Below are 12,773 nucleotides of genomic sequence, written 5' to 3'. Positions count from 1 at the left end.
CAGTAATTGGGTCTATTAGTCTCTGGGTTATCAGCCTGCGACCTCCTTTCTGAAATGCAGACAGCTACAAGCGGTGATTTGCTACAAGGGAGTGCAGATGTAATTCACAGTGTTAAAGAGTGATAGGTTAAGACTTCCCTGGTGGCGCAGTGGCTAAGAATCTGCCTGCCAATGTAGGGGACACGGGTTCGAGCCCTGGTCCAGGAAGATCCCACATGCTGTGGAGCAACTAAGCCCGTGCGCCACAACTACTGAGCCTGTGCTCTAGAGCCCACGAGCCACAACTACTGAGCCCGTGTGCCACAACTGTTGAAGCCTGTGCCCCTAGAGCCCGTGCTCCGCAACAAGAGAAGCCACCGCAGTGAGAAGCCCGCGCACCGCAACGAAGAGTAGCCCCCGCTCACAGCAACGAAGACCCAACACAGCCAAAAAAAAGAAAAAAAAAAAGTGATAGGTTAGCTTTGTGAAGTACAAATCTAGTTACAGACACTACAGATTAGTAACAGTTAAAATAAAACTAGGGGTGATTAACTCTTTCAGGCCAGGTTATGTTTCTTCTCTAGCCTGTTCACTGTTACCTTTATTTTCCTTGTTCTCAGGAGAGGGAAAACTTCATTTTTATTTTTGCTGCAACAGGACCACAAGACAGGTTGAAGTGGAGGCTTTTGGTGCCTTGCTCAGAACTCTCTGGGCTAGTGCAACCCATCCCCAAGCTGCTGGGGATGTTGGCTGCTAACACAGCTCACAGCTGACCCCTTTTCTAGAAGAAATGCCTATAAGGTTACACTCTGCTCCCAGAGGTGGCCAGTGGCCAGTGACTGACTGAGGCAGGAGTTCAGAGACTTGGCCTGCGTGCCTCAGGGGATAGCTCTGTGTGCCAGTCATGCTTCAGAGTTCCCTGTGGGATCAGGCTGAGGCTGGATCCCAGCTGAGACCACATCCTACTTTAGCTCCTTCCCCTGCCCACTCCTGCTTTCCTCACTTAGAGGTTCCCCTGAGGGCACTCCCTCCAATAAATCATGGTCTGAGAATCCCTGTCTTGGGCTCCACTTCTGGAGAACCCGACCTAAAACACAGGGGTTAGGTACAGACCACGCCGAAGCCCAGGCCTGGGGCTGTCCTGACCAGAAAAAGAGCCACTGGCTCTGAGACTGTGTAGTTAACAACTCATACCAAACCCACAGACACGGCACGGGGCAGCTGCCAACCAGCCTCCAGGTTCAGCCAGTACTCTCCTGATTGGAACCAAACACAGATAAAAGTGGCTTGGGCATGCATCTGAGCAATTTGGGCTTCAGGCACAGCTGTCTCCGGGGGTTCAAATGATGTTACCCCTGCTGGTCTGTGTTCCCCTCTGAGGCCAGATAGGCTCTCACCATAGGGTAGGTAAGGATGCTGCCAGCAACCCCAGATATACAGTCTCTCCTTTAGCACTCTCAGCAGAGAAAGGCGCTTCTCTTTCCCAGGATTTGTGGCCTGGAGAGTGATGTCAGCCCACCAAGATCACGTGGAATGGGAAGGACAGTTTTCCAGTGGAAAAAGGAGGGGTGTTGGACAGAGCGAAGCTCAGAGTCTAACCTGTTCCCACTTCACAAAGGAGGAATGTTCTCAGCCACCTACACCTGTGTGGGAATGGACACCTGGAGCAGAGTGGGGGGGCGGGGGGGGTGGTCAAGTGAAAGCATTGCCTTGCCCTGTTTACCACCATTGTGTGGTAGCCCAAGCACACAATGCTAAAAGTTATGTGCTTTATGTGAGAGTGTGTTAAACTCTACTACTTCCATTTTTTACTCAGAGTGAAATATAGGCATATGCCTTTCAAAAGATTGGTAAGATAAAAGTGAGTGGAACTTAATGGAAAATAGCAAAATTGTTCCATAGCTGCTGGCTGTCTTCCTTCAGTACTTCTCTCCAACTCAGGCATGGGGTTTAATCAAATGGAGCCTCTAACATCAGACAACGTGCAAGGAAAATAGGCTTCCTTGTTGGGTACAGGGGGAAAATGAAAGGTCACAGGGCCCCCGTGTCAGCCTGGCTCTCTGTTTTTTTCCCCAGAGTTTCCTGGGAGAAACATTTCCTGTGGGAGGCTTGAGGCTGTCTGGGGCATGGACCTAGCCAACTCTGGAGATAGAAGCCAAAAGGAGGGACAAGGCCCTGTGACATGCAGAGGCCATCGTCTTGCCACCTCTGGGACAGTCGACTTTTGTAGGGTTTTGTTGCTGTAATGGGCTGAACGGTGGCTCCAAAGATATGTCCTCACCCTAATCCCTGGAACCTGTGGATGTTACCTTATTTGTAGGCAAAAGAGTGAATATTACCTTCTATGGCAAAAGATGTGATTGAATTAAGGATCTTGAGAGGAGGCACTTATCCTGGATTATCAGAGGGAGCTGTAAATGCAGTCTTGTGCATCTTTGTTAAAGAGAGGCAGGGGGAGATTAGATACACACACAGAAGAGAGGGTGCTGTGAAGACACAGGCAGAGACAGGAGTGAAGTGGTCACAAGCCAAGGAATGTGGGCAGCCACCGAAGCTAGAAGAGGCCAGGAACGGATTCTCACCTAGAGCTTCTGCTCTGGGGGGAACGCAGCTCTGCTTACACCATGATTTTGGACTTTTGGCCTTTAGAACTGTGAGAATAAATTTCCATCATTTAAAGCCACCAAGGTTGGGTAATTTGTCACAGCAGCCTCGGGAAACTAATGGAGTTGTCTAAGGTGATCAGAGTTTGGTTTCTGTCGCTTCCACGTAAAACGGTCCTGACTCGTAATGTGTGGAGTCTGGCCAAACACCTCAAAGCTGAGTCCAGTGGCCCCCACAACCATGAAAGGGTCCTGCCTTGCTCCACATCTGAGTATTGGCCTCTGTGTCCTGCCAGGTAGCCTGCTTGCTATCACTCTCTCACATGCATTCCGGGAAACTGTAGTCCTGGCCCTGGCCTCATCCCCGTGGCTGGGTCTCTGTTAGCTGTTGTCAACACTGAGCCTCTAGCTGGCAGGTGGCTGGGGATGGGGGCAGGCAGAAGGGCAGGTGCTGGAAGCATCCATGGATTTATGAGTGGAAACTTCATGGTTCATGAATGCCCGCTCTGGCCTGGAGCCTGTTGTCTAAGGTGCAAGGTTGATACGAAGCTGCTCACTGCCCCCCTCCTCTCTCCACCCACCCCAGTTGAGTTAGGTGCGGCCAAACTCACAGAACTGGCTTATCTTTACAGGAATTGTGGACACTGGTGGGGGAAATTTCCAGAGAGGCAGAGGGAAGGGGCTATGCAGGGCTTCAGGAGAGGTCCCCAGCTGGATGGCAACTTGCCAGTGAGCTTGGCACGCATGTGAAAGGAGGCAGATATGTGGCCCTGCCTTGTTGGGTTGCAGGCCTGGGAGGGCCTGGGTTGAAGGATGTCTTGGGAAGCTGTTCTGCCAGGGACATGTCACCCCACACCCGAAGGAGCCTCCAGTCCAAGGCAGAAGATACAGAGGAAAATCAAGATGAGTATATGCACAAGAAGATAAAACATGTACAAAACCTCAGAACCTGAGCCCTCCAGGGACTAGGATTACACAGATGAGGAGGAAAGACCTACAGGGTATGCAAACGGGCCCCAGCAGCCAGGGTGGATCCCCAGCTCCTTGTGCAACATGCTTCATACAGTCATCAGGATCATCTAGTCTAGTCCCTTCCTCAGGTTGGGGACACAGGATGGAAGAGAATCCTTGCCAGGCATGTCTCACAGCTAGTAATACAGGGCTGCAGGGTGTATGTTCAGATGCAACCCACAGAGATGTGTGGGGTTGGGGACTCAGATACTAGGAGTGACACTGCAGTTGGTGACAGAATTTTTCAGGCCTACCAACTAAATCATAGTGGTGCCCCTCTGAACGCAATAATCAAATCGCCCCTCCTCTTTCCAGGATGTGCCCTAGGGGAAGCCCTGTACCGCTGAGAACTACTGTCCTGCAGGACCTGGCTGGCCCCAACTCCTAACACTGCTCTTGGACCCATCTTGCCCCCACAGCCCCCATGCCTTGCTGCTGCGCACACCCTGCAGGCACGCTGCCTCCTCAGGGCCTCTGTACCTGCTGCTCCCTCTACTTGGAGTACTCTTGTCCCAGGCGTCCATGTGCCAGCTCCCTCCTTCAGTGAGCTCTACCCCGCTGTCACCTTACCACAAGAGCCTTCCCCAGCCCCCCCAGCACACCCCCCAGCACTGTCTACCCCAACCCTACCCCATCCTTGCTTCACAGAAATTATTACCTGGCCTTGTCTTTATTTTTGTCTCTCCTACTAGATTGTAGACTCCATCAGGACAGGGATTTGGTCCGCATTGTTCACTGTTAAGTCCCTGGACCCCAAACAGTGCCTGGCCGACACACAGCGGCTGGATGGGCAGGAGGAGGATGGCTGACACACTGCAATCACTGGCCTACAGGGACTTTGGAATCCTGCCGGGCCCTGCCTCGGGGTGGGGGAGGTTCCCGACCAGGCCCAAATCTGCTCTCTGGCCACATCTGAGGTGGCGTTGGGTGGTGGGCCCGCCTTGCACAGCTTTCACAACCATTTCCCGCCTGTGGGTGGTTCTAATTAAGACTCTCAATAGTCACAGGGTTGGTTGTTCTCATTTTTTTATGGTCAAGCTAATGGTTTTCTTGGCAACATAATTCCCTCAGAAACCTATGCTATTTATTTATTTACCAGGCAGGCCCAGGGTCAATGACAGTATTCCTGGTTCTTTCCTGGGCACAGTTCTCAGGTTCGCTTTATTTCTTTGCTTATCCACATGACTCCCCCTCAAGATGATGGCCTTGAGGTTATGAGGCTCAAGCAGGAAGACCACACCCTCTATGTGATTCTTACTCGGAGGCCAAGTCACCGTCTCCCTGGGCCTTTTTTTGCTCATAAGCATGTCTTACTGTTTGGAGACTGGAAGCAAGACTACTTGGCTTTTCCAACACTTCACAACCCTGGATTTCAGGATTCTCCACCCCCTTCACTTCTGCTTGTAAACTGGCTAATTTTTTTCTGGAACTCGACTCTCTTGCCAAGTAACAATCAACATATACCACATTCTGTTTTTTTTTCCAGCTTCTTCCCCTTGAACAAAAAAACTCAGTAAACACGTAGTTTGCTTTAACAAGTTATCCAACATCATAGCCATACCAGATGTTTTGCCACCACCTGACAGGGATCCCCAGCTGTTCTGCCTGCTGTGTCTGTTTTCTCATTGCTGCCGCCTGACCACTAACTAAGCCAATGCCACATACCTTAGGCTTTGGTTATACTTGCCTTGTACTTCAAGGTGCCAGTTTGTGTATTAATAAGAGTAAGAAAAGCTACCTGTTGTAATAAAATGCCAAATCTCAGTGGGTCGGTAAAGTTTGCTTTTCAGATGCACAGGCCAGCACACAGCTCTTGCTGGTCAGGTGGTTTGCCTTTAAGTGGTGACTTGGACCCTTATTACCGCCAGCGTCTTTAACACGTGACCTCCAGGGAGTCCCATGTGGGAGCACGGTGTTTGTGCAAAGTTTGGAACTTGAATATATCACTTCTTCCAACATTTCTTGGCTAAAGCCCAGTTTATGGCCCCAACCTAACTGCAAGGGGGCTGGGAGATGCTGTTGATGCTGTAGCAAACTGCCCCAGTATCACTCAATCACAGGTTTCTAGCCAGAGACACTTGATGGCTCCCACAACCCTCCCTGGAACAGTTTCAAGGTCCTCCCCAACCTGGCAGTGGCCTCTAGTTCAGTTCTTTTCCACCCTGGCCGAGGCCCAAGCTCTGGTAGGCAGGCCTCGTCCAGCCTCCTGGCCTGGACCTGGTGCCTCACCCACCCTCCCCTGTATGAAGCACAGCCCTTCCTTGTGCTTCTTCTGGACTTTCTCAACTTACTTTATGCCGATCTTATCCTTCTAGACCTTTTGCACTCTGTACCAGGGCGCTGAAATGCACTGTTCTGACCCTGTTCTGAGGGCAGGAGCCGCATAAAGTGGGGCTGGGCACGCAGAAGGCCTACAGACAAGACTTTGTGAATGGACATACAACTTCATCAAAATTCAAGACCAAGGACAATGCTGTGGCCATGGAGGACTAAACCTATCAGCATACCTGAGGTTTAGCAGGAGCCCATGAGAGTACGAGTAGCTGAATGACCAAGGGCAGCTGGCGAGGCACCGGCATGGGCGTGATGGTGCCCAGGCAGAGCTGTCCTGCACACGAGTCTTCTGTCCCCAGCACTGGTGTGTTGAGGGCAATGTAGGCCACAGTGGGGATGTTGGGGAGTCTGCTCACAAGCTGCTCAGGGCTCCTCCCACACCCCAGGGCTCAGTTTTGCGCAGAGGTGTCTGAGGTGCCCACCCTGTTGGTTTACACCTCAGTCATGGACTGCCAAGTGCTTCCTCTGAGGCAGTCTGAAAACTGGTAAACTTTTTAAAACATGTTTTTCCCCTTTTCTTAAGGTTCTAATGACCAAATTGTAAAAATAATTGAAACAAAACAAAATCAAACACTTAGAACAAAACCCACATTTTTATCAGATCTACTTTTATTTCAGAAGGAAGTTTGTATTATAGTATTTACTTTTGTTTATATACAAGTTCTTCACATTTGTGTTTAAAATGCACAGACCTCCCTTAATTCTCTTGTTCCGGCTTAAATTAGCTGTTATTTTACAATACAAAAAATACCAAAAAATTGCAGTCCTTAATGTATGTATAACATCCACAATCCCCAGCAATGAAATAGTTTACAATACTTACTCCATATTTACATGAGTGCAACAGATGCTAAATTATACATATTAACAAACTAAACTTGAATCCAAACCAAAAAACCCCAAAACAAAACCGTAAATAACTATAAAACATTTCCAGAGCCAAAATTAGTTCAACAAAACAGGCTTCACTAGTGTTTAGAATGTTTTGTGCACAAATTCAGTTATTGAAAGTCGATTCCATTATTGCCTTTAAAAGAGAAGGTGTCAGTTTTCCTCTGCACTCCCAAATCGTCTCCCTGCAGGCGAGGGTGTTTATGAATTTGGACAACTCAGGGGAAATGTCTCTTGGTGGGCTTGGCTATCTACAAACCATCACGGTGATTTTTATGGTTTGAGCCATTTGGTAAATTGGGTAAACATTTCAGGCTGAGAGCCGGTGCATGGTCTGAGGCCAGACCCTCTGCCTTCCTGGGTCTATCCTCAGGTGGCCAATTCTCACAGAAACCACAAGGAAAGGTCTCCTGGGTTGACAGGTTTGAGGAGGTGGATTCTGTTGTAATTCTGAAGAGCAGCTTTTCCATCTCAGTCACTGCTCTAGTGTTAGCTTAGGTTGTTAGTAAGTACTTAGTGAATATTTGTTGAATGAATGGATGAATGAACGAAATGTAAGGATCAAAGGTGTTAATGAAAAGGATACCACCACCCAAGAAAGTGAATCACTCCCATCCCATCTCTAAATATACTCTATTAAATTGAAGGAGCAAGATTTGCACTGAAAGATAAAATGTATTTTTCTACAGATAGTGCCCTGGTCTTCCCATTTGCCCCGGATTTCCCGGTGCATCTCCAATCGTGCACCTCAGGCCTTTTGCTGACAGTCTCTGTCCAGGGCTGCTTTTCTTCCAGGTTAGCTCAGGGAGTATGTGGTTGCCTTCCCTGCACACCTCCTACCACACTTAGAGGTGATCCTCACAGGGAAGCACAGACCTCTCCCCAAACAGTGTGGGAAGGGGGCAGGAGGTGGACAGGAGGCCAGGGTGAGGTTCTCCACGAGGAGCTATTTATCAACAAAGCAGCCACGCCCACTCCCACTCCCAGTTTTCAGTATAGTAAACTATGGTCCTGGGAAATGGTTATTAAAAATTTAGACAAAACCACGACAAAATGCAGCCTGGAAAAGCCCTTTTTGGAAAATCTGACTAGATCTACAGGTACAGTCTTGGAGTCTAAAGACTAAGAGGAGCGTTTCTCAGGACAAGATTGGTCTTCCCTGGGCACCCACAGCTCCGAGAAGCTGACAGGAGAGTTACAACGCACTCGCAGAGCCAATGACAGGGACAGAGACATTCCGGCTGCCTTCGAGTCTCTTCACACACTGCCTGCATTTTCATATGTGCACTGACAGACAATTCCTACTTTAGAAGCTATCCAATCAGTCCCAGACGCATTTGAACACGTGGGCGCAACGGGGATGCCTTTCGTGGCTTTGTTATCATTGTATCAGGGCATAACGAGAGGACTTCTCTGAACCTGGATATCCAATATATGGCACAAAAACATATTAGGTCAAACTCAGACATAATTATGTTTAATAAAAATACATTAAGATATTTTTCTGTTTTATGTACACTCCAAATGTCTGAACATTCAGACACTAGTGTATAGTTATGTACAAGTGCAATATCGATGTTTTCATAACTATTTTAATTTATATACAGGCTCTGAAGTTCCAGATGACTTCCTCTTGATAACTGACTCTAAGCAGAGTGCCTCCTTCTCCTGCCACCCCCTTCCTCTGGCCCAAGCCTGGAGGAAGCTGTTTGCTACTGGCTGCAAAGGAGAAGCAGGTGGATTCAGTTGTTTCTCCACTGTTGGAGCAGAATTAAACTTCACTTGCTCCTTCCTTCCTTTTAAAAAATAAACATTATCTTTTAGAAAAAAGAAAATAACCAGGTGGCTATGGGACACGGTGCTTATTATTTCAAGGCATGGGACTACCATGGGGAGGCGGCTTCTTTGCCAAGGAAACACCAGTCCTTTGAACAAACAAGGACTTCCCTTGTGGGAGGGTCCTCTCCAGTGGCCTTCTGGTAATCACAGGGGTGAAGGGCCAGTCCCCGGCAGGCTCTCTGCGGGTACTGTGATCTGGGGCAGGGACGTGGGGAGCTCGTAAGAGGAGGGGTCTTTTCCAGAACCATCTGCTCTTTAACAATAATGTGAAAAAGCAGCATTTTGAGAGGCAAGTCTCAAAGTAGAGGTGTTTTGTGCATCAGTGTTTTATGGTTCAACATCCTTGAAAACATCTTTCCAGGCAATTCTTCATGGGAGTGGGGTTAGTGTTGGGGAAGAGGTCATACTCCCTCTCTAGGCACTGCATATAAAGGTGAAATGCCGCAGTTTTTGCTCTTTTGAGTATTAATTTCTCCAATTTCACAAACTTGAGCATTGTTGTCTAAAGGTCTACGCCCTCAGGGTAATGCCATAGAACACTGGGTTTTGAAGCAGAAGAGAGATCTTGGGAGGCTGCTGCATAATGCCAGAATACAGAGCACCATGGACGGGGACAACACACCATCCAGGCAGTGCCCTGGGGAGAAGAGCAGGGACTGGCCTACTCCACTTCAATTTGGTCACTACTTCAATTTGGTCACTTTTCATTTGGCATAACTTTCTCCCCTTGTTCATTTTTCCCATGTGCTTTTCATCCTTATCAGCGTTCACTGCCCTCTCCATAGCTACCCGTTGGGTCTGGGAGGGAGCATGGGAGGCCTGAGCTCCTCCTGGGGAAGGGGGGAAAAGGGCAAACAGCTTCAGGTCCTCCTCCAGGCTTTGGGCAGGTTCTGCCCGACAACAGGAGACCGACCCTCTCCTGGCACTCCACCTGAGCCTGAGAATGAAGAATGACCCACCAGCTCAAGCAGACTACAGGAACAAAGAGTTGCCCTTTGATTAAGGGGTCCCAAATGCTGTCATGCTCTTTTCGGCTTAAGGGAGACATGTAACATGAGTGAGCCCCTCCCTCTGTGGTGCCTTGGCAGGAGCACCCAGAAGGCTGAAGCAAACATCAGGCCTAGAGTGACCTGGGGCAAGGAGGCACGTGGGAACATGCCTTATTTAGTGTCCTTTTTGATAACAAAAACAGGAGCTTTGACAGTTAGGTCATTTCTGTTTTCCTCTCAATCCCTGCTGCTACGTTAAATGTTTCTCGGGGTGAGAAAATTGTTTCCTGGCGGCAAATTAGGTTTTAGAAAAAGAGCAGATTGCCAATGATAGCTATTTAAGTTTTATAAGAATGTAGGAATGCAGTTATGTAAAAACTTATGCTTACTAACTTTCCAATTGCTAGATCTATTTAAAGTCTAGGCACTTAGTGTGTGTGTGTGTGAGTGTATGAGTGTGTGTGTGTGTGAGAAAGAGAGAGAGAGAGACAAAGACAGAAACAGAGAGACAAAGAGGTAAAGAGGAAGAGAAGGAGAGAGAGGGAGGGAAAGAGAAAGAGAGGAGAGAGAGAGAGAACTTCAAATGGATTCAGACTAAATTAATCAAGTTGCTACAGAAAACTACCCATTATATCAGTTGACATTCCAAGTAACACTGCTGACCTTGACATTTAAAACAGCCTCTTCTATCTTATGATTCAAAAGAGATGGACCATTATTAATTCTCAACTAGAAAAAAAGTTACTCCCTGAAAGAGAGATATTTGCCTAAATCGTGCAAGAATAAATAGCACATCTTTTAAAAAAGATAGCAGGCTTCAGATGAAAACAAGTTAATTCATCTGACTAGTTTTTAAAAGACCATGTTCAAGAATGACTGATGACAAATGTCTACTTGTAAACACTACATCTTTGTTTTTTGCACTGTTGAAACAGTCCCAAGAACAGTTTTCCACACGTGAACCTGAGTGTCATTCCTAGCTCTCTCACTCGCTCTACACCGGCCTCCTCCAGCAACAACTGGATCACCCCTGGACCTGTAACTAAATCAATTATTTCCTATATGAAAGTAAGAGGTTAGATGCTGGAGCACAGATGGGAGAAACCGTCAAAGAAAGCTTGTGAACATGCAGATGAGGTGGATGTTTCGAGAGTTTCCAGTCTTCTGCCCTGCACAGTGTCTCCTTGCCTGCTCCCTCTCTGCAGACGGCTCTGGCACGCCACTCCTTGCTCACAGGCAGTCCTGGCCCCAGCATCAAATGCAGGTCCCAGGCTGTGCAGGGGGCTGCTGTTTCCGGTTTCTCACCGCTCCTGACTTCTCTTTGTATACTATTGGCATCTGCTGAGAAATGTCCACCAGGGCGCTGGCCACTGCGAGACCTTGGGAGAACCCACAGAGGGAACACATGTTAAGGAGCAGCTTGTTTTTATTAAAAAATAATTTTAAAAATTTCTTTTTACATTCACATGGTCCAATAAATAAATAAAGTACATACATGGGAAAAATCTTACCTCTAACCTGTGTCTCCCTCCATATTCCCCCCTTCCATCAGAGTAACTTCTTTCATTAGTTTGTATATATTCTTTCAGGGTTTATTTGTACAAGTACATATTCTCCTCCTCCCCCAATTTTACACAAACGGAGTACCTTACTTTTCAGCAGATCTACCAAGCAAAGTGCTCTGCCTTGTGGTGGGAGCATCTAAATAAGATTGCAGACATGCTTTAAGCATTAAGTTTCTCCTGTCTTTTTCTCCAAGAAAAAGCTGCAGTCTTTATGATGAAATTAAGATTCATTCCACATTGCCAGCTAGCACTAGTTATTTTGATATCTACACCATGATAAGGGTTAGGATAGACTCTGGGGCCAGACTTTGGAATAAGCAAGGTTCTTTAACTTCCCTGTGCCTCAGTTTCCTCTTTTGTAAATGGTGAACAGCACAGGGCTTGTATGAGAAGTCAATGAGTGAACTGATGTAAAGTCTTAGAATGGTACCTGGCTTATCACCCCACCACCTCCGCTACCATCTTTGCTTTGGGGACTGGTGGGTCCATTCTCCTTTTTGTATTGGTAATTGATTAACTTGATGTTCATTAGGGAAGGCACAGTCCTGGGGGAGCTGGATTCCTATGCAGGGGAAGAGGCCAGACAGGCTCAGAGCCCTGCTGAGGCCCCCAGGAGCCATGTTAGAGGAGCTTCTTACTCCACCTCACTAAGTCTATAAAATGGGGGAGGGGGGTAGCTTTTAAGTGCCAGGTTTAGTACCTGGCATGGAGTGGGGAATCCACACCAGTGACCACTGTTATAGCAAAGACAGAGCCAGGTGCTTCGGGAGTCCAGTGAAGGGCACCATTTAAAATGGGGGGTAGAGCCTAGTCACAGCAATCAGACGAGAAAAGGAAAGAAAAGGCATCCAAATTGGAAGGAAAGAAGTCAAAACTGTCACTATTTGCACATGCCATGATACTATATATAGAAAACCCTAAAGTTTCCACCAAAAAACTATTAGAACTAATAAATGAATTCAGTAGTTGCAGGAGACAAGATTAATACACAGAAATCTGTTGCTTTTCTATACACTAATAATGAACTACCAGAAAGAGAAAGCAGGAAAATAATTCTGTTTAAAATCACATCAAAAAGAATAAAATACCTAGGAATAAACTTAACCAAAGAGGTAAAAGGGGCTTCCCTGGTGGTGCAGTGGTTAAGAATCAGCCTGCCAATGCAGGGGACATGGGTTCGAGCCCTGGTCTGGGAAGATCCTACATGCCGTGGAGCAACTAAGCCTGTGCGCCACAACTACCGAGCCTGTACTCTAGAGCCCGTGAGCCATAACTACTGAGCCCACGCGCCACAACTACTGAAGCCTGTGTGCCTAGAGCCCGTGCTCTGCAACAAGAGAAGACACTGCAATGAGAAGCCCATGCACTGTAATGAAGAGTAGCTCCCGCTTGCCGCAACTAGAGAAAGCCTGTGCGCAGCAACGAAGACCCAATGCAGCCAAAAATAAATAAATAAAATAAATAAAAATTAAAAAAAAATTTAAAAAGAGGTGAAAGACTTATAATCTGATAACTACAAAACATTTATGAAGGAATTTGAAAATGATACAAAGAAATGGAAA

At 47.4% G+C, this 12,773-nt stretch overlaps 1 protein-coding gene across 2 annotated transcripts in view; it reads right to left on the bottom strand.

The window, feature by feature from the left end:
* Positions 1–6,517: 6,517 nt before the first annotated feature.
* ATRN (attractin) overlaps positions 6,518–12,773 on the bottom strand; it is a 170,167-nt gene continuing 163,911 nt past the window's right edge. For both annotated transcript variants that reach the window (XM_068524863.1, XM_068524861.1), the window contains exon 29: positions 6,518–11,025. In XM_068524863.1, the coding sequence (XP_068380964.1) occupies positions 10,698–11,025 (328 nt within the window). In that variant the 3' untranslated portion in view covers positions 6,518–10,697. The remainder of the gene's footprint in view (positions 11,026–12,773) is intronic.

This window comes from Eschrichtius robustus, chromosome 16 (assembly GCF_028021215.1).
Source record: "Eschrichtius robustus isolate mEscRob2 chromosome 16, mEscRob2.pri, whole genome shotgun sequence".
Taxonomy (NCBI): Eukaryota; Metazoa; Chordata; class Mammalia; order Artiodactyla; family Eschrichtiidae; genus Eschrichtius; species Eschrichtius robustus.
The sequence above is the reverse complement of the archived record's forward strand: the minus strand, read 5'-3'. Positions and strand labels throughout refer to the sequence as shown.